This window comes from Silurus meridionalis, chromosome 13 (assembly GCF_014805685.1).
Source record: "Silurus meridionalis isolate SWU-2019-XX chromosome 13, ASM1480568v1, whole genome shotgun sequence".
Classification (NCBI taxonomy): domain Eukaryota; kingdom Metazoa; phylum Chordata; class Actinopteri; order Siluriformes; family Siluridae; genus Silurus; species Silurus meridionalis.
Window position 1 is genome coordinate 4,135,959 of NC_060896.1, and position 22,930 is coordinate 4,158,888.

Below are 22,930 nucleotides of genomic sequence, written 5' to 3' on the forward strand. Positions count from 1 at the left end.
ACACACACACACACACACTTTGGGATTTGACACAGGTAGTGGATTAGTGCTGGAACAGAAGTTTCGGAACACAGTAAGACGTGTGAACATCTCTGTGAGAAATCTGATGTGTGTGTGTGTGGCCAAGCAGAAATTGAAAACTGTCATCACGAGACAAAATTAAATAAACTTAACATAAAGTAAAGGCCAAAAATGCTGGAAATGGAAAATGTTTCACTAGATTTAAGGTTCTGACTTGTTCCAGTGTAATGAGTAAATTATATAAGAGATTATGATGATGAGTCAGGTCTTCTCAATCCTCCATCCTCTCTCTATTACGACTTCTGGAAAATCCAGGCTTCACCTTGATGCTGACAAGTGATGCTCTTTTACTGCTTCCAATAAATAGACTCACGTCTTCTATCTTCTGTGTGTGGATGGGGGTGGCGTTCCAATCAGTAACGCACGTGTCCCTTGTGTTGTCAGCATACAAAAACCCTGATCTTTCAGCCCCTCACGATGCTTCTGAAACCAGCAACCTGTCCAGACCCCACACCACCATAAAGTCCTGGCCTTGCCACATCTTGTAATTTTTTGTAAAGATAACTCCTTGGAGTGTGATATCGAGCTCTCCAGCTGAAGATCAAGGTTTGATTCTCACTCCAGCCTCTTTGCAGTTGCGATTATGGAGAGGTAGTAGCTTAGTGGTTAAAGCATTGGATTTTGGTTTGGAGTTTAAGGTTGTGAGTTCAAATCCCAGCCACAACAAGCTACCACTTCTGGAGCCCCGAGCAAAGCCCTTACCCCATTTACTGCTAGGTTGTATGAATGAGATAAATGTATGTCGCTCTAGATAAAGATGTCTACCAAATCCTGTAAATTATATTTAGGGCATTTGGCAGATAATAATATCTGATACGTATTTCAAATATAAAAAAGGATTAGTGTAGTTTGTATTTGAGAGGGTTGATAAAAATGGCTTTATATTTTGTATCAAAATATAAAAGAATATTAAATATATATGATGACATCATAAAAATGCGGCCTCTGATTGGTGCCTACTCAGTATTTCGCCCAGACTTGTTGAGATCAAACATGAAATTGGTCCAAACGTAAGAAGGTGGTGAAGGTAAGAAACCTGAAGGCTGCCAGCTTTCAAATAGGTGTCCATTGACTGATAAATAAATATTTAATTGGCGAATATTGTACTCACGATTTTGCACACCACTGCATGAATGACTGCTGACACATAATATTATTATTATTACATTAATGAGGTAATTAATTAGTAAAAAACGAGTTGTTATGAATGCAGGTGCCATCAGTCGTCTTCTTATGAATGACTTGTTTGTAATTGACACTGTGTTGCTGATGTAAAGTCACCCTTCCTCACCAAACACCAAGTAACTATATAAGTGTACAATTATGATTCATTCACAAACTCTTCAACATGAAACTGTTGGTTACTTTAAAACGAACCTTCATCTGGGAGATCACATTTTATCTGTTAACTGGTTGCATATGTCAAATTTATTGCACGACTTTATTGCCAAATTCGGTGTACTGGTGAAGAGAGAAACAAAAATACAGTAATTTATAGGTATTTGATATTTGGTTTTAAAATACGTTTAAGTGTCTTTGCCCAACCCTGATCTCAGCACTGTCACATGACTCGTTGTAACTGATTAATGATAATCAGAATTTATGTGTATGAGCTCACTGTTATCGGAAGTCTCTCATTCATATTCCCAGTGATTCTCGTGGTTCAACTTCCTGTGGTTTGTCTTCCTGTGGTTCCTATGGTTTGTTTTTCCAGGGGTCTTATGGCTTTTCTAATCATGGTTCTCATGGTTTGCATTCTCATGGTTCTCATGGTCCCTCCTCCCTTGGTTCTTATGGTTCATCTTTCCATGGTTCTAATGGTTCATCTTTCCAAGGTTCTCAAGGTTGGTCTTTCCATAGTTCTCATGGTTAGTCTGTCCATGGTTTGAATAAATGGTTCTCATGATTTGTCTTTCTGGGGTTCTCATGTTTAGTCTTTTCATGGTTCTAATAGCTCATCTTTCCATGGATTCCATGGTTCAGCTTCATGTGGTTCTCATAGTTTTTTCTGTAGTTCTTATGGTTCCTCTTCCCAAGGTTCTCATGGTTTTGTTTTCTTGTGGTTCTTATGGTTCCTCCTCCCATAGTTCTCATGGTTGGTCTCTCCGTGGATTCCATGGTTCGGCTTCCCATAGTTCTCATGGTTCATCTCTCTATGGTGAGCATGCTTCATCCTTCTGTGGTTTCCATGGTTTGGCTTCACTTGGTTCTCATGTTTTGGCTTCCTGTAGTTCTCATTGTTAGTCTTTCTGTGTTTCCCATGGTTTCTCTTCTTGTGGTTCTTGTGGTATGTCTTTCCATGGTTCTCATGGTTCCACTTCCTTTGGTTCCCAAGTTTAGTCTTTCTATAGTTCTTATGGTTAGTCTTTCCATCTTATGGTTCCTCTTTTTGTTGTTCTTATGGTTCAGCTTTCCATGTCTCATGGTTCCTTTTCAAATGGTTCTCCAGGTTCATCTTTGAGTGGCTCCCATGGTTCATGTTCCTGTTTATGGTTCCTTTTTTTATATTATTTGATAGTTTTCTTTGTATTCGTTATTAGTGTTTGCATGGTTTAAACGAATATCTGCACCTGTATATCCGCCTCCTCTCTTATTATGTGACACTGTAGAGATGCTGATTAAATTAATACAGTACAGTACAAACAGTACAAAACCCCCATAACCTCCTTCTCAGAGACTTCTCAGTGTCTCCTCCTTCAGACAGCGCGTTTCACACCATGCCAGACTTTCACATCTTCTGCAGAAAATATTAGCAGATGGATGATGATGCTGTTCAGTTGTTGTGACAATTTCACTCTTTGTGTGTGTGTGTGTGTGTGTGTGTGTGTGTGTGTGTGTGTGTGTGTGTGTGTGTGTGTGTTCTATTAGCTGTTGTGAACATGTATTTGATGTGCTCAGTATTATCAGAACCATATCAAGAGTAATAATAAAACAAAAAAATTATATAAAACAGATTCACAGGGAACAAATCGGTCGCATATAAAATACAATGATTTTAGAGACTTAACATGACGAAGAAAAAAAATCAGCTGACCACTCGTTCATTATTAAAACTCTAAAAGTGGGGCTTTTACTGCTGATTCATTGTTTTTCAGGTCCTACCAGCTTCATTATACAGCGTTTTCACTTCTCTTCCTTTCATGTCTATAGTCTTCCTTTCCTTTCCTTTCCTTTCCTTTCCTTTCCTTTCCTTTCCTTTCCTGTCCTGTCCTGTCCTGTCCTGTCCTGTCCTGTCCTGTACTGTCCTGTCCTGTCCTCCCTCTCGCCCTCTGTCTGCCTGCCTGCCAGCTCTCATTAAAACCAGGATGAATGTGAACATGGTGTGTAATAACAGTTGTCTCCTTAAACACTAATAACAGAAAGGACAGAAGGACGAGGCTGTGAGAGACGCCGTGCCTCTGTCTGATCCTGAAACAGTTTAAGAGCTGAAGTGTGAAATGCATCACTGTGGCACTAAACTGGGCACAGACAAGTAGAGAGAAACAGTGAGAGGGAGATAAACAGATAAATGAATGCATCTGAGAGACAGACAGAGAGAATGATTCAAAGAGAGAATGACACAGATGGACATCCAGAGACATAGAGACAGTGAAGGGCAGATAGGCAAATAACTGAAAAGAAAGAAAGAAAGAAAGAAAGAAAGAAAGAAAGAAAGAAAGAAAGAAAGAAAGAAAGAAAGAAAGAGAGACAGATAACTGAATGCATTTAAAAGATAAAGAATAAATCAAAGAGACAGACAGACAGACAGACAGACAAATAGTGACTGAGACCATGAGAGGCAGATAGACAGATAACCGAATGCATCTGAGAGACAGAGCGAGTCAGACAAATGGACAAACAGAAAGAGACAGACAGAGCAAGAGACAGTAAAAGGCAGACATACAGAAAACTGAAGGTATCTGAGAGACAGACAGGCAGAGAATAAATCAAAGAGAGAGTGAGACAGATGGACAGACACACAGGCAGAGAGACAGATATCTAAATGTGTCTAAAAGACGGAGAGAGTCAGACAGATGGACAGACAGGCAGAGACATACAGGCAGAAAGACAGACAACTGAATGCATCTGAGAGAGACACACAGAGAAAATAAATCAGAGAGAGTAAGACAGATGGGTATACAGACAGAAAGACAGTAAAAGGCAGATAAACAGATAACTGAAGGCACCTGACAGACAGACAGGCAGAGAATAAATTAAAGAGAGAATGAGACAGATGGATAGACAGATAGAGAAAAAGAAGATAGTGAGAGGCTGATAGACAGATAACTAAATGCATCTGAGAGACAGACAGACAGACAGACAGACAGACAGACAGACAGATAATAAATCAAAAAGAGAGTGAGACATACAAACAGACAGCGACAGAGACATACATAGAGGCAGACACGCAGACAGGTAGATAAAGAGACAGAAACACATAAATGAAATCATATTACAGACAGACAGAGAATAAATCAAAGAGAGACTGAGACAGGCGGACAGATAGACAAAGAGACAGACAGACAGTCGGGACAGGCAAGTAGACAGAGACGCAGACAGACAGCGAAAGGGAGATACATAGACACACAGACAGTAACAGTGCTATTGTGATGAATGTGGTTGGTGCCTCCTTGATAGAAATGAAGACATGAGGGTGATTTAAGTGTCTTTAGTTCCCCCTAGTGGTTACGTGGTGTAATTATACTGGCATAAATTAAATGATGACGCCACAGTTTAGTGAGTTATTAAAACATACTGTAATCTTTTTCAATTTCCATTAATATAGATTACTTTCACTATTTAAGTATAAAGTTACAATAAAAACTATAAACTTTGTGTTTTTTTTTTCCGTCTGTTTGTAATAGCAGACTAAGAGACTTTTATGGTGAAAGGGGTTTTTATCAAAATATTAAAAAACTTCCGGATCATTCAGTTCAGCTCAATAATAAGTGTCGATTCTTTCGGCTCCCTCTTGACTCATTGCAATTTCTTTTTTCTTAGACAAGATTTGCAATATTTTAACCAAGTTTTTTTTTTTTATTTGGATAAAAGTATCTGATAATGTTTAATTAGGATTTATATTTAAAAAATATTTTTTGATTGTTAAATAAATGTGTACAATAAAATAGTAAAAGAAAATTGCTAAATAAAATTGTACAATTATCTATGAATCTGTAATCTTGTAAAACCCAGTCATTAGTGTTACACAAGTCAGGTCACTCTTAGTGCCGGTCCCAGGCCCGGGTAAATGGAGGGTTGTGTTATGAAGGTCATCCAGTGTAAAACATGTACCAAATTAAATATGAGGATCACGAATCAGAGTTTGATACCGGACCGGTTGAGTCCTGGGTTACCAACGACCCCCATAGGTATCATTATCCAACAGGGTACCAGTGGAAAGTGGGCTACTGTCCGAAGGAGGAGGAGGAGAGGAGGAAGACATCTACAGAGACAGCAGGGAAAGGACAAGTGTAGGAGACAAAGTGGACATGTGCAGAGGAGGGACATGGGGTATATCAGTAGAAGAACTCTGAGGATTGAGAAGCAGGGAAGAAAAGAGGAAGACCAAGAAAGAGGTTTATGGTTGTGGTGAGGGAAGACATGCAGGTAGCTGGTTTAAAAGATGTAGAGGACAAGGGGGGTATGAAGACAGATGGTCCGCTTTGGCGGAAATTAAATTGAAATTATAACATTAAAATTATAACATTTGAAATTGTAACATTTTTAATTGTAAATTTGCATTGGCACAAAAGAAGTGTCAATTTCAATTTATCATTATAGCATTATAACTTATTTCCTTCTATTTCCCTGAGATCATCAAAATCTCTTTACTGTCCATTGTGGACATTTACTCAACAACTGAATTGTGGCTAATCACACACACACACACACACACCCCTTACACACACTCGTCACTGTGAAAAGGTACGAAAGACCTCATATCTGGACTGTCTTATGTCTACTTTCTCACTGTCTTATGTCTACAGTTTTGTGTTATTAACATGTTTATTTACATTCAAATTTATGCCATTTGGCCGACTTAAAGTTTTGTCATTTTTTTATTATACAACTGAGCAGTTGAGGGTTAAGGATCTTGCTCAGGGGCCCATTAGTGGCAGCTTTGTGCTGCTGAGATATGAACTCACAACATTTTGATCATATGTGCAAAAGCAAAACCACTGAGCTCTCGCTTCTCTATTATTAATTTATGTTGCTTGGTGGAGCACCTTGGTCATGGAGGAACATTATGTACTCTACTGTAAAAGGTTGAAATGAAAATAAAAGCCTGTTGGACTGGACTTGAAACATCCCATACAGTATGTGTGAGTCGGCTAAAAGAACTCATATAAAAGAACCGACACATAGATCCGATTCGTTGATCCGACTCAACGACTCGGCTCGTCTGTGAGCGCAGCTGGAGTTGCAGTAAACATGAACTATGGCGTGACTGTCAGCTTTGTACTTACGGCTCCAGCATGAACGACATCATGGAGGAACAGGAGAAGGAACAGGGCGGTTTGGTAGCCGGGTCTCCGTCCACAAGAGTATATTTAATTATTTTATTTTATTTTTAAAACCTAGCTAGTTGTGCTAATTTCCAGTTAAGCTTGTATTAGCAAGAGGCTAATGCTTTAGTATATTTCTTTGCCTGGTGTATTCACAAATATCATTTTAGTCAGTTGCATAAGGGTCTTTAATGTCAAATTTTATTTAAAAAAAAATGTAAAAACATTGACATAAATGTGTGAGAAATGTTTTAGTCATTAACGGAACGATTTTTCGGAGATCTCGCGATATTTCGTGCAGAACTGAAATGACGTCATCGACAGTCGATTCACAAATGACACACAGGATTACAGGGATCAATTCTAATCAATAAAGGTGTAATTATATGTAATCAATAATTATTTATGGCAAGGGAGTAGATTCATCTTTATAATGGCTCATCTTTAATCAATACTAAGGGTGCCAATATTTTTGGAGGGCCCCTATGGAGATTTTATTTCCTTTTTGGCATGATATTGATTGTGTAAGAGGAAAAGAAAAAAATATAATGTGTTTTCAAATGCCAGGGTAAATCCGGAGTGTCTTCCAGTAATACTGAGCGTGAAATGGGAATATACACGTGATCAGACGTCAGGACCAATACACACATTCATATTTAGGATCCTCAGTTGAACTACAGGCATGTTTTTGGGACATCGGAGGAAACCGGAGAACCCGGAAGGAACTACTTCTTCTCTGTAACAGTGGATCATCCATCTCCATACCCCCCTGTTCTCTACATCTGCCTCTTTTAAACCATCTACCTGCATGTCTTCCCTCACCACATCCATAAACCTCCTCCTTGGTCTTCCTCTTTTCCTCCTTTCTTGGTGGCTCCATCCTCAGCATTCTTCTAATGATATATCCCATGTTTCTCCTCTGCGCATGTCTAAACCATCTCAATCTCACCTCCCTCGCTTTGTCTCCAAAACGTCCTACATGCACGGTCCCTGTAATAAAATTCTGTCCATCTTTAAGTCCTCCACCTCCAGCTCCACCTTCTGTTGTTGACTGAAAAAGAGTGTGAAAAAGGTGTACCATTCCACAGCTCATACAGGTTCATGATCCTAGAGAAGAACTATTTGTTGCTCTATGAATTTGTGATTGGGTGGATGACAAAATGCATCTTATTCTTCAACACTTGTTCATGACTTGCAACAGCGTTTATGCAAAGAGCAACAAACATCTCATGCATATGATATTAATAAATGACTGCCATTAATGAGTTCAACCAGTACAGATTTCCCCGTCACATTTCTATTCAGGAAACTGAATCAATATGCTTTCTGTAATTTCTCCAAAACATCAGATAAATAAAAACAATGCGCTTCCCTGTATTAAAGGTGTTTTCTATTTTTTTCTCTAAAAGGCGAGCAGGAGCAGCAAAACAAAGCCGGCCGCGGACGGAGGAAACCGTTCAGTGGAGAAGAGAGGACCGTATATAATGGCCAAATCTATAAACATGAAACTACGTGAGTAGAAACTCTTTGTGGATTAAAGTGAAATTCAAAAGTATTGGGACACCCGACTTTTCCGCCCACGTGCGGGTCTTCCCCAAGCTGTAAGCACAAAGCTAGAGGTGCAGACGTATATCGGACGTCTTTGGATCCCGTAGCATGAAATCTTCCATTTTCTTAAACTATGAGAGCCAAATGTGTATGACGATACCCCTGTACACAAAACCAGAAGATATGATTTACATGAGGTGGAGTGGAGGATCTCCTGCTGTAGAGCTCAAACCCTATTGAACACCTTATGGAGGGAATGTGAAATCTGACTGCATCCCAGGAATCCTCACTTCCTCACCTTCATCAGTACCTCACTTAACTTAAACCCTTGTGGCTGAAGGAGCAAAAGATCACCACAAGCACACTCCAAAATCTAGTGGAACATCTTCCCAGAAGAATGGAGCTTCTTGTAAAGGAGACTACATGTGGAATGGGATGTTCAAAAAGCACATACCAATCTTATAGTCAGGTGTCCACAAACTTTTGTCTGTATTGTGTGTGTGTGTGTGTGTGTGTGTGTGTGTGTGTGTAGTTAGTTAAACATGATAAGTTTTAGGGTCTCACTGTGTGTCGGTGTGTTTGTGTGATTATTTCTCAGAGAGACCCAGAGAGATGGCCAGGAGAGTGTTCAAGAAGAAAGGAGCAGTCATGCAGCAGCCCAGGCATGGAGCTCAGAAGTGAGTGATCACCTGATCTGCAGCTGCTTCAGACTAATAACGGTGATGAGTGAGGAAAAGTGAGGAATCGTCTGGAATAATGAGGAATAGTGAGGAATAGTGTGGAATAGTGTGGAATAGTGAGGAAGATTGAGGAATAGTGAGGAATAGTGAAGAATGGTGAGGACGAGTGTGGAATAGTGAGGAAGAGTGTGGAATAGTGAGGAAGATTGAGGAATAGTGAGGAATGGTGAGGAAGAGTGTGGAATAGTGAGCTTGTGTTAATATATCTGTGTGTTGGTTGATCTCTACAGTGTAACGTTTAATGGAAAGACTTTCTACTGCACCTACTGATGATTTCCTGATCGAATTTTATACAATTTGCTGAACTCTTTCCCACTATCAGGAGATGGGTTTTCTTTCTTTCTTTCTTTCTTTCTTTCTTTCTTTCTTTCTTTTATTTTTTCTGTCATTTCTTTCTTTCTTTCTTTCTTTCTTTCTTTCTTTCTTTCTTTCTTTCATTTTTCTGTCATGTTGTTTTCTGTCTGTCTGCCTGTTTGTCTGTCTTTCTTTCTTTCTCTAATTTTTCTGTCTTTCTTTCTTTCTTTCTCTCATTTTTCTGTCTGTCTGTCTTTCTTTCTTTCTTTCTTTCTTTCTCTCATTTTTCTGTCTTTCTTTCTTTCTTTCTTTTTTTCTTTCTCTCATTTTTCTGTCATGTTGTTTTCTGTCTGTCTGTCTTTCTTTCTTTCTTTCTTTCTGTCTTTCTTTCTTTCTTTTTCTTTCTTTCTTTCTGTCTTTCTTTCTTTCTTTCTTTCTTTCTCTCATATTTCTTTCTTTCTTTTTCTTTCTCTCATCTTTCTTTCTTTCTTTCTTTCTTTCTTTCTTTCTTTCTTTCTTTCTTTTTTCTTTCTGTCTGTCTGTCTGTCTTTCTTTCTTTTTTCTTTTATGCATTCCTTTCCATTCCTCCCTCCCTTCCTTCCTTCCTTCCTTTGTTCCTTCCTTCCTTCCTTCCTCCCTCCCTTCCTCCTACCTACCTACATACTTACTTATTACATGCAGCTTGTACATTTCACTGAAGTTCAGGACACTTTGGAAGCAGGTCAGATAATTACTCAACATGTGTTTGATCATATTGAACACAGTTTCTGGTGTAATCAGGAAAAAACCCACACTATGCAGTATTTTGTCAGCCATTGTGAAATAAACAAAAAAACAACATATATTAAATGCTCATGGATATATTTGAGTTTGTACAGTTTGCTACAGATGCGGTTTGCGAGCTCTGACTAGTGCACTCTCTGGCCATCCAATCAAAGGACATGAAAATGCTGACGTTATTGTATGCCTGCTAGGTGGTCCCAGGGTCACCAACTCACTGAATGGTTAAAACAACAGCTTCAAGCGAGATGTTCTTTGCATTAAAGGAATTAACACTGTTGATTTAGAAGCCTGATCCCAGACCCCGGAAACACCTGACACACTTCTAGAAGGAGTACAGCTTAATATGAGAGTTTAATACAAAATTATAAGACATAACCGGTGTTCACATTCAGAATAATATTTGACAGATTTGAGTCTTTTAGATATCCTGAATCCAGGTTTGGAGAAGGTTTGGAGCAGGTTTGCTCTTCACTGTTGTGTCTGATGTTTTCCAGCCATGCATTTCAATTTGTTTTTGTTTTTTTACATATATATTTAGTGTGAAGTTTAATAAAGGATATGCAGCCCTCAGTCAGAATGCAGAAGATCCTCTAGTGTCTCTGGACTCGGACAGGTAAAGTGTCTCTCTGTTTTGTGTTTATACTCGGGTTCATTTGAGTGCAGTAATGATGTCTGTAGTATGTAATCAGAACTTTCACAAAGCACACATTTCTCCAGCATCGTCATGTAGTTATTTGATTTTTGGTCATGACGAGAATATCATGATGTGTCTAGGAATACATTTGTGTATTTTTATTAAAACAATCCTGATTAATTTCCCGCCTGTTTCTCCTGCAGTGATGTCGAGCTGGAGTATTCATCTGGATATTCCTCAGCTGAGGTAAACTGGCATTAGATGCACTATATAGACAAAAGTATTGGGACATCTGACTTCTCCATCCATATTTGTACCACTAAGTTGAAGGCATGTCTTTGGAGGCTGTAGCATTTTCCATTCACTTGAACTAGGAGATCCCAACCTGTTCTCGCATGACCTGATGTATCCAGCTCTATGAGGATATGCTTTACATATTGGTTGGAGTGGAAGATCTTGAGTGGCCTCAACCCTGGTTGCATTCACATTACAGAGGCTGCCACCGAGCTTCCACTATTGATAACCTTTGGAACGAATGTGAACGCTGACTGCACCCCAGACCTCCTCGTCTTACCTACATCAGTGCCTGACTTTTTTTTTTAACTAGCTGTAGGAGCAAAAATCTCCACAAGCACACTCCAAAATCTACTGCAACATCATCTCGGATGAGTGGAGCGTATTATAGTGGAAAATCGAGGGAATTTGAGAAGCACATACTCACCTTATGCTCAGGTGTCCACAATATTTTGTGCGTCTAGTGTACAAATTTAACAAGGTTTCTTCGAGTACTTGCATGGAATTTGTTTTGGTGACAGAAGCTTCCATGTGCAACTGGAATCTAAATAATTATTTAAAAAACAGATGTTAGATTTGAATGTGGTAGAACCTGGTGTATAGACTCCAACATTGACATACGGATTCTCGTTTTCTCTCTCCTTCGTCTAATCCACCTATAGATTCACCCGGATCTGAGCCGACAGCTGCTAAAAGACGGATACCGACTGGACGAGATCCCAGACGACGAGGATTTGGACCTCATTCCTCCCAAAGCCATGGGTTCCTCCATCTGCTGCTGCTCCTCCGACGGAACCGGGTCGTGCTGCCTGCAGTGAACTCTACTGCAGAACTTTTTTTTCCTCTCGGCAGGACGCGGCTTTCACTCGGCGACAGGAATCGGAATCCTGTCTCGGAGAAGGAAACTGTCACTGAGGAAAGCTGCATAATGGAACCGGCCGACTTTCTCCCACACCACGGTGGAATGTTTCCAAGTTCCTGCAGCAGTGTCACTAATCTCATCTGCATCCTGTTTTCCCCCAACCGACGTTCCGGAGACGCTTTTGGTTCCGGACGATTTTTTTTTTGTTGTTGTTACATTAACACAGCTTTACCGAAAGGTCACAGTACGAGGGTCGGAATAATATCGAATCGCATGCACGATCTCTGCACGATCTTCCGAATTTCAATTCTCGTCCGTGTTATTGTTACTGAGAACAGACGTATTTTTTTAAATATATATAAATGTAAAAATCTGTATCATTTATCGTTTTTGAGACGGGACTATTGCATCAGTACGGCTGAACGTAAGATCGTAGCCCAAAGTTCACACAGAAGTGCCTCGGTTTTGATTTGTTTTCAGCAGATGGGAAATATCCAGATTCTACAGATGTGGCACGGATTAGGTTCAAAATTACGCTCACTTTCTATCCATCTTGAGGTCAAAACATACTTGATTGCTGAAGTATTCCGATTTTGTCTCAAACTCGTTATCGGTTATCGGTAGTATATAGGAAGCCGGAGCGTTTGATGGGCATTTTGAGTGCACCGATATTTGGCATCAACCTGAAAGCCTTGCCTTCGAGTCACCATCTTAATTTATTTATTAATAAAGTTTTGCCTACTGCTCAAATCTCGAATATTAGATGTTTCCACATTTGGAAAACTTTTGGAAACCTAAAAATGATCTAATGTTATTGAGTAAAATATAGTTAATAATAGGTCATTAAGAACATTCAGTCGAAACAGGAGAACGAGGGATGGAGCAGGATCTCCTCCTCCTCCTCCTCCTAAAAGCTCCTATATCTCAATCATCATCTGGCTTTGAAACACTCCCCAAATCCAATATCCGATTGCACATTGATTGCCACACAAAAAGTTTGTGGACACCTGACTGTAAGATTCCAATGTGCTTTTGATGTCCCACTAGATATTACAGTGAGCAGATCTTCCACTCCAACCCATGCAAAGCATATCTTCATCCAAAGATGTTCTCCACCATTGTCCAACATTGTTGTCTGAGAACCTCGTAGCTGGAAAAGTCAGGTGTCCTAACACTTTTGTCTGTTATTGAAGCTTGAGCACAGAGATCCAGAGTGAGTATTTCAGATATAACCTGAGATGTTTCCACCCCATGATAGAAATTGATGTTTTTGCATGATGTACCACTGAATGCTCGATTCTACACGATTCTAATGTTGTTTTCTTTCATGTGAACTTGAGGAAATTTTAGTCAACTGCCAGCATGTTTTTTTTACACTTTAAGCTTCACAATAGTAAAATGGACAGACTAGCGAGAGACGGCTGCCTGGAGAGACCAGTATTCTTTTTTTTTTCTTCTTCTTCAACGTGTCACTGATGCGTGAGGAAAACCGCAGTAAACCATCTCTTTTTATATCTACTTAACACTATTACTGTTGTAGTTCGCTCGCTTTGTTTTTAACTCACGTATCGATTGTGTGTGTTTTGTGATATTTGCTCTTTTTTTTGTTGTTTTTTTTTTGGGGGTATGTGGGGAGATTGGATTTTGTTTACATTTTTCAGGCTCAGAGATTAAGTGTCCATGGGCTTATAAGACAATTCACAAGGATTTTTTTATTTATTTATATAAATAAAGAGGGTTGCCTTAAACGAAAAAATTCTGTGATTCACCTGAAAGGCATATAGAGGGCGCTAAAAATTGCAGACTGCCCTTTTTATTATTATTATTATTATTGTTGTTGTTATTATTATTATTATTTTGAACCAGTGATCTGTTGAACAAGACATTCGTCTACAGAATTAGGTCTACGCTTGATCTAACAGATGATCGGTATTGTGTGTGTTTGTGTGCCCACCACACGTCTGGTGTTATCAGGTTGTGTGTTTTAGCTACCCTGAAACGTGGTATCTAGCAGAATGTAATAGTACACAGTGAGGAAAGTGGTTTGTTAAGTGCACTGTACCAGGTGCTTGTCCATCCCTGAGGGTTGTAAAGCAGACGATATGCGTATCCAGATCGCGACACGAGGTGCTTACGCCACCATGCTTCATCCACTTCAGGTGTTTGGACCCATGTGTGACATGAATCGATTGTTTGTGAAAGGCACACATACGACCATCTGTCATCTGTCACACAATCGAATCGACATAGTTTATAAAAGCGTTTTAAAATCTACACTGTTGTGCGCAGTGCAGCAGAGGAAAGACAAATAGATCATACTGCCCCCTACAGGTAAATTAAGTAATAAAACTTATTCCTGTCCTGGTTTATTTTCTTATTACACACTATATATATATATATATATATATATATATATATATATATATATATATATATATATATTATAAAATTAAATATAATACCGCAGTTGATTCGTGATTACTAACGGTCCGTTTTACTTACGGTGGACATTTAGAAGATACAGAATATAGGAAATAAACCATGACAGGTTTTCTTATTACTCAATTTACCTGTAGCTACAATATGACATCTTTTTCTTTACATTATGGTAAAAAAATAAAATAAAAACGTCCTGTATTTTAAATGAAAATGTATTAATGACACGTTTGTGTGAGGAAATAAAAAGGGATGTGCTTGCTTAGTAAGCAAGTGCTTTTTTACTGTGTTGATGCTGTGTGTGTGTGTGTGTGTGTGTGTTGATGCTGTGTGTGTGGGATTTTGAGTGGTTGATGTGGACTGTTGCACTTGAACTTTTCCTCTCGTTCACTATGCAACTAATCAGACAATCTTTTTATTCCTCACCCTCCAAGTAGCAATCATTGAGCGTTACTCAGATTTTCACGCAATAACGTCACTTTGTTTCTGTGATTGTGGATTTTTTTTTTGTATCTACATATAAATAAACAGTATATGGACAATTTTGTGGACACCTGACTCACATCTCATTTCACATTAAGATCTTATTTCCTGCACTTATCTGGAAAGATTAGATTTTGTGGCGATTTATTCGACCGTAAGTCTGTCAGTAAAGTCAGGTACTGATGTACGTGATGTGAGGAGACCTGGGGTGCTGTCATCTTGCACATTCATCTCAATAAGGCTGAGGTCTATAGCATTCAAGATCTTCACATCTATGAGATAAGTATATCTTCATGGACCTGGGGCATTTTGTGCACAGGAGCATTGTCATGCTGGAACAGGTTTTGGATCTTCTAGCTCAAGTGAAGGAAAGATTTCTATCTACAGTATCCAAAGACGTCCTATACGATTGTGTGCCTCCAACTTTCTGGACTCACATATGAATAAAAAAGACCGGGGTCCCAATACTTTTGTCCATATAGTGAATATAAAGACTTTCAGTGTTAAACACATATGTATGACGATTAACTATTATTTGAGATCAAATAAAATTACATAAATACATGTACAGTGGATTTCAGTGAGAAGTATATTTTAAGGGAGAAACAGAATTCAATCATCAAACACAGCCTGTGTTGTTTTATTTGACCACAAGGGGGCGACCGTGATTTAGAAATGGATTCATGAACTCGATAAAATCAAGAAACACTACACGGTGCTCCTGATTTCTCTCCTCTATACTTAAATATCTTGTTTTATTAACTTTATTCTTCACATAATGTTTTATTTAAGCTTGTGTTAAATGTTGTAGGATGATATATAGATGATACGTTGTCTTTTGTTCTTTTGCTGTTTGTCATTTTGTAAATCGCTTTCAACATGCTTTAAATAATAATAATAATAATAATAATAATAATAATAATAATAATGATCATAATAATAATCATCAATATAATAATTTTGTCTGTGTTTTTTTTTTTTGGTCACACTGTTTCTTCAGATATTTATATATATATATATATATATATATATATATATATATATATATATATATATATATATATATATATATATATATATAGTATACAGCATATATATTATATAGTATACGGTATATGGTAATGAGTATAGAGTATATTGTATAACATAGTATATATTATATATTATATAGTATATATATATTATATAGTATATGGTAATGAGTAAAGAGTATACAGTATAGTATATAGTATATATTATACAGTATATATATTATATAATATACGGTATATGGTAATGAGTATAGAGTATACAGTATACAGTATATTATATAGATTATAGTATATATTATATAGTATATGGTATATGGTAATGAGTAAAGAGTAAAGAGTATACAGTATATTATATAGATTATAGTATATATTATATAGTATATGGTATATATGGTAATGAGTAAAGAGTAAAGAGTATACAGTATATTATATAGATTATAGTATATATATATATTATATAGTATAAGGTATATGGTAATGAGTAAGAGTATACAGTATATTATATAGATTATAGTATATATTATATAGTATACTGTATATGGTAATGAGTATAGAGTATACAGTATATTATATATATTATAGTATATATTATATAGTATATGGTATATGGTAATGAGTAGAGTATACAGTATATTATATAGATTATAGTATATATATAGTATATATATATGGTAATGAGTATAGAGTATACAGTATATTATATAGATTATAGTATATCATATATATTATATAGTATGTATATGGTAATGAGTAAAGAGTATACAGTATATTATATAGATTATAGTATATATTATATAGTATACCATATAAGGTAATGAGTATAGAGTATACAGTATATTATATAGATTATAGTATATATATATATTATATAGTATATGATATATGGTAATGAGTAAAGAGTATACAGTATATTATATAGATTATAGTATATATTATATATATTATACAGTATATGGTAATGAGTATAGAGTATACAGTATATTATATAGATTATAGTATATATTATATAGTATATGGTATATGGTAATGAGTATAGAGTATACAGTATATTATATAGATTATAGTATATATTATATAGTATATGGTATATGGTAATGAGTAAAGTATACAGTATATTATATAGATTATAGTATATATTATATAGTATAAGGTATATGGTAATGAGTATACAGTATATTATATAGTATATATATAGATTATAGTATATATTATATAGTATATGGTATATATGGTAATGAGTAAAGAGTAAAGAGTATACAGTATATTATATAGATTATAGTATATATTATATAGTATACGGTATATGGTAATGAGTAAAGAGTATACAGTATATTATATAGATTATAGTATATATTATATAGTATACGGTATATGGTAATGAGTAAAGAGTATACAGTATATTATATAGATTATAGTATATATTATATAGTATATGGTATAAGGTAATGAGTAAAGAGTATACAGTATATTATATAGATTATAGTATATATATATAGTATACGGTATATGGTAATGAGTAAAGAGTATACAGTATATTATATAGATTATAGTATATATTATATAGTATATGGTATAAGGTAATGAGTATAGAGTATACAGTATATTATATAGATTATAGTATATATTATATAGTATATGGTATAAGGTAATGAGTAAAGAGCATACAGTATATTATATAGATTATAGTATATATATATAGTATACGGTATATGGTAATAAGTAAAGAGTATACAGTATATTATATAGATTATAGTATATATTATATAGTATATGGTATATGGTAATGAGTATAGAGTATACAGTATATTATATAGATTATAGTATATATTATATAGTATATGGTATAAGGTAATGAGTAAAGAGCATACAGTATATTATATAGATTATAGTATATATTATATAGTATATGGTATATGGTAATGAGTATTAAGTATACAGTATATTATATAGATTATAGTATATATTATATAGTATACGGTATATGGTAATGAGTATAGAGTATACAGTATATTATATAGATTATAGTATATCATATATATATATATGGTATATGGTAATGAGTATAGAGTATACAGTATATTATATAGATTATAGTATATCATATATATTATATAGTATACGGTATATGGTAATGAGTGTAGAGTATACAGTATATTATATAGATTAAAGTATATGTTATATAGTATACGGTATATGGTAATGAGTATAGAGTATACAGTATATTATATAGATTATAGTATTTATTATAGTATAGATTATAGTATATGGTAATGCATATAGAGTATACAGTATATTATATAGATTATAGTATATATTATATTGTATAAGGTATATGGTAATGAGCATAGAGTATACAGTATATTATATAGATTATAGTTTATAGTATATAGTATATGGTATACGGTAATGAGTATACAGTATATTATATAGATTAAAGTATATGTTATATAGTATACGGTATATGGTAATGAGTATAGAGTATACAGTATATTGTATATAACATAGTATATGGTATATAGTATATAGAATGTGGGCGGTGCTTTGGTTGAAAGGGCGTGGTTTGGGTGAGTAAGGGGGGCGGGGGCGGGCCTGGGTGTTTCTGCGAGCGCGAGACACACAGCCGGAGCGCTCCAGGCGTGAGGACGTTATGTGATCGGGGTCTCCACGTTTCCGTGCTCTTGCGTCGCGTGAATCTTCTTTTTATTTTAATTATTTTTATTTATTTATTTCAGGCGCCCGGTTGGACTCCGTCAACTGTTTTTACCCCGTAGTTATTGTTGACGCCTCGAGCAATTAAACAAACAAACAAAAATAAATAAAATAAAATAAAAAATTGAGCCAGGGTCAGTTGAGAAGTTGCGTGCGCGTGCGCGTGCTCGCTCGCTCGCGTGCGGACGGTCGGAGCGGTCGCGGAACGGTGAAGCGCGCGAGGAACAGGGCGAGGAGCCGAAGGGATGGTGGACAACTCCAACAGCGGCAAGACCCAGATGGTGAGTAGGACCGAGCTGAAAGTCCTCCAAACGTGGTCGCGAGCTGTTGTGTTCTTATAATATCCATTTAATAAACGCATGCCATTTTATTTATACATTTTTATTTATTATTCATTTGTTCATCTATAAAAATATAAAGTTCATCTCTCTTCAAAACCCATTTCATTTCAAAAATCAAAAAGTAATTTGATTAATATTTCCCATTGAACTCCGACCTTTCCTACTATCACTGAACGTACTAAATAGTACGCAAGTAAACATAGTAGGCTACGTAAGCAGCGGTCGCGTGCTCGCCCGTCGCCATGACTACGCTCCATACTGCGTTCTAGCGTACTAAAAAGTGTGCATCGCCTGCACAGTGTTTTCATAGTATAGTACTGTAGTACACATGTGCTCTGGAGCTTGTGTTTAGGGTTTCCTTCGCAATTCATCTGACCACAAATGACGTATAACGTGATCTATGATTATACATCACTGTGTGGACTTATTTATAGCTACATCACTATGATTAAATGTGTATATTGATTAAAAATAAACCAGCACATGGGAATGATTATATACATTTATATATACTTTTGGATTTTTCTTCCTCCCAGGATGTGTAAATCTGTCAGCAAACTAAAGCAACCAAACCTATTAACATCCTTCTTCCTACATTCTGTAAGACTGCTATTGATCATATATCAGTTGAGTTGAAGTTTTCTATAGTGGCCTCTCTTTTTCAGTAAACGTGATCAGTCGATCACTCGTCAAATAACAAAAACGCCTAGAAATGTTGTTTTACCGCTAATCTTTGCATCCAGCTCATGATAATTGGAGATCAAAGGCGGACGTATAATTTATGCCCCCCCCTTTTGGCTGTCTGTCGAAATCCTGACACGCAATTACACCTGGAAAGCCTTGTGCTGGCTCATGCATTATTTCAGAGAGAATAGCTCCAGGCTGAGATATTGATCTCGGGCACTCAGCAATGCATTATAGATTGGAGACGGAGAAATATTCATCTGCTTTGATTTGCGTTGGGAAGCAAACGATAAATTGATGGGTGACCGCGCGCCGTATCAAGAAACGTGAGATGTTTCTGTTGTCAGATTGCTGCTGTCATTTTGACAATCGGATTGAGATGATTTGGTTTCACGGGGATCTTCAGAGCAGCTAAGATGTAATTAGAGTTGCATGTTTATGGCAGGTCATTGACGACTATGCGACTTCCTCCCTTCCAAACCCCGCCCTTCCTTCGTTCTCTCAGGAGAGCAGTTTAGGAGGCAGTGTTTTCCCTCAGGGAGGTCCAGCGGGGGTGAAGCTCGAAGCAGTGATGGAGCATTTGCAGCGGCAGCAGCAGGCGCGCTTGGAGATGGAGCGCAAGGAGCGGCGTCTGAGGGACGCTCGTCTGATGTACGCTCAACAAGTGGCCGCTCAGCACGCCATCCTGGCGGCGGCTCGGGCCTCGGCTCTGGGCAACAGCGGAAAGGCCCAGGTTCACGGGGTCGCCCTGGAGAGACCGGATGACATCGCGCGGGGCAGGGACTCAGGTGATGACGACGAAGACGTCGATGCCGATAACGACGACGAAGAGGAACCGATGGCTGACGAGGGCAGCGAGGAGGACGAGGTGGACGACGGCCCAGTGAGCGGGCTGGAGTTTTTGCGCAAGCAGACACTGGCGCTGCAGCAGAGCGCCATGGCCAGGCAGTTTACAGGCTACGCTGCAGCATCAGCGCCGGCAGCCAGGATTCAGAGGGACGACGTGTCTCCCATCAGGGTCAAACAAGAGCCGGAGGGTGACCTTTCACCTGCTGGTCCGCAGACAGCTGCGTCTCCAAACGAACAGGCTGACTGGGGCTATGACGAACACTTCAAGCAGGTAGGAATGAGAGTCCACTTTTATCATCCTTTATCAGCGGAAAGAATCATGCAAACGAATGTTATTTAACCACAGTGCTTCCTGAATTGCTGTTTCGGTTATTATTGAAATGAATGGTGCTGTTACACAGATTAGACAATCTTATCTTTATTACATTGGACACAATTTGTACATAGTTGTGTGATCCAAAGAACATTGCTTTAACACAGTGTATACTTAAAATACTTGTTCTGACACTTAAAGAAACTGCTTTATTCATCGGTCCGAATTACGGTTCTTGGCACACGTACAGACGTGCTTTCAAGTCGCAATGAAATAAATACTCATCGAAAACCTGTTTTAGTCACAATAGCTTTAAGCCCTTTAAGACAAAAAAAAACCAACGTACGTTCTGCGGGTGAGTAGATTCCAGGTTTTATTTCTCATTGTAATTGAGTTTCACTTGCGAGCAAAACCGAGACCTGGTCTCTCGGGTGCTCGCTGGTTTCAGTCCACACCCGGGTGCGATGGCTGTGTTCGCACCTGCACAAACACCCACACTGTGACCGAAAAGACGCCAGGGATCGAATCAGACATTACACACGTGAGAAAAAACTCATCCCTGGTGGCAATGATTCATTGTGAGACTTCTGTTAGCTATATTGAGAACTAAATGAGAAAATGTTGGACTGGAATATTTCCTGTAAATTTCAAAACTTCATCTGGTGAATTTATGGAATTTATGAGAATTTAGGGGAATAAATTTGAAATTTTGGGGAATTTATATATCAACTATACACATATAAACAATTTGATTTAAAAAATGACATTTTTGTGATTTAATTAAGTATAATTTTGTCACAATGAAGTTTTAAACCTATTTGTATGTAATATTCATTTAATCTACGTTAACACTGGATGGAAGATGGACATTTTTGGCATAATTTTGTGTGCAGGATTTAAGAAATGGTGTGTGTTATGGATGAATGCACAGTGTATGTAGGGGGCGTGGCCTCAGTGGTCCTGCAGTAAGTCTGCTGTGTGCACGTGATTGATGAATTTCCAGGTGAAGTTGAATTTAGTCTGGTTGTTTTAACCAAAATTATCCTGCAAGATGTTTTTTTTCCCAACTACGTTTAAGTTCCCTTTTATAGGCTCACCTGCAATTTTGTAAATTCCCAGTTTATTCGCATTAATTTCCACATTTCCAGTTTTTAAAAAAATCCTGAAATTTTGTGACCCAATTCCACGTGTCCTGGAGTTTGTCTTTTTGTAAAACACACTTTCCCTAACAAGATTTGCGCGGTGTAATACGAGTGCACGCTGCTGACAGCTCGACTTTGAGAGCTGGAGTCGGGCCAAGTGGTGTGCCTAGTAATCCCACAGAGCCTGCGGAGGCCTTAGTCAGGTCGAGCCGCTCCCGCTGTCAGCTGTGCAGAGGAAAAACCCTGAAGTGTGTGCTGGCATCAAGCCATCGCTCATACGTCATGCTTTCACTTTGCATTTGCTCTCTGAGTGTGTGTGTGTGTGAGTGTGTTTTTTCCCATGCTCCTGGCTGAATCTCTGCAGTACTTGGCCAGACTCCAGAGTCTGTAGAGAAAAGTTTTGACAAAGTTCCCAGTAGTGTGTGTGTGTGTGTGTGTGTGTGTGTGTGTGTGTGTGTGTGTGTGTGTTGGAGTGAAGTTGGAACACCATGAAGAATTCCATGCCACAGAGTGTAACATTCGTTCTCAGACAGAAAGTAAACGTGTGTGTGTGTGTGTGTGTGTGTGTGTGTGTGTGTGTGTGTGTGTGTGTGCGAACATAACTCTTGTGCTAGTTGTGTGCCAGCACACACACACTCCTGCTAAGGCCTCATTTCCTCCGAACGTGCCATCATCACGCCGCCAGCTGAATGGAGGCGAAAGAGGAAGTGAAAGAAGACGTGCGGTTAAAACATCACGAAGGTGTCGCGTGAAGTCCGGTTGCTCTCAAGGCACGATCTCAGAATTAACCGTATAGACCCCACAGCAGCGATTACACACACATTATTTGAATGCGTGTACGTGTATTTTCGAGCTCGTAAGTGGACGGACGTGATCACGCGAACTCCTGGGGGAAACAGACGCCTCGGCGGGGTTTGAAGCTGTAATGAGTGTGAAGCGGGGAATGTAGCGCTGACACTGGAGACTCCTTCCAAACCTGAGAGAAAAGTTCAAAAATGCGATGATTTAATGGGGGTGATAGATTTATTAATATTATATAAATATATATAAAAAAAAATATTTAATAAAACGGAATATAACAATTTAATAAATTAATTGAAAGAATAAAATATGAAGAAATATTTCAAAGCATATAGCAATTAATTTTTTCAGTTATTTAATTGTTAATTTGATATATTATATTTTTATAAATAGTGATGCTGATTTGAAAAGGCGCGATAA

The 22,930-nt window shown here is 37.6% G+C and overlaps 2 protein-coding genes across 3 annotated transcripts in view; both read left to right on the plus strand.

Moving 5' to 3' along the window:
• The first annotated feature begins 6,448 nt into the window (after positions 1-6,448).
• fam219b (family with sequence similarity 219 member B) lies at positions 6,449-12,092 on the plus strand. Its single transcript, XM_046864341.1, has 6 exons — positions 6,449-6,605; positions 7,976-8,078; positions 8,713-8,791; positions 10,470-10,544; positions 10,769-10,811; positions 11,522-12,092. Exons 1-6 carry the CDS (start codon positions 6,537-6,539, stop codon positions 11,675-11,677), a joined length of 525 nt encoding a protein of 174 aa, XP_046720297.1. The 5' UTR covers positions 6,449-6,536; the 3' UTR covers positions 11,678-12,092.
• A 6,210-nt stretch (positions 12,093-18,302) lies between these two features.
• The window catches only part of LOC124395645 (AT-rich interactive domain-containing protein 3B-like), a 61,843-nt gene continuing 57,215 nt past the window's right edge, over positions 18,303-22,930 (plus strand). Inside the window, exons 1-2 of one of the 2 annotated variants that reach the window (XM_046864338.1) lie at positions 18,303-18,661; positions 19,851-20,525. In XM_046864338.1, the coding sequence (XP_046720294.1) occupies positions 18,626-18,661; positions 19,851-20,525 (711 nt within the window). In that variant the 5' untranslated portion in view covers positions 18,303-18,625. The remainder of the gene's footprint in view (positions 18,662-19,850; positions 20,526-22,930) is intronic. The other variant, XM_046864340.1, reaches the window with a different exon arrangement.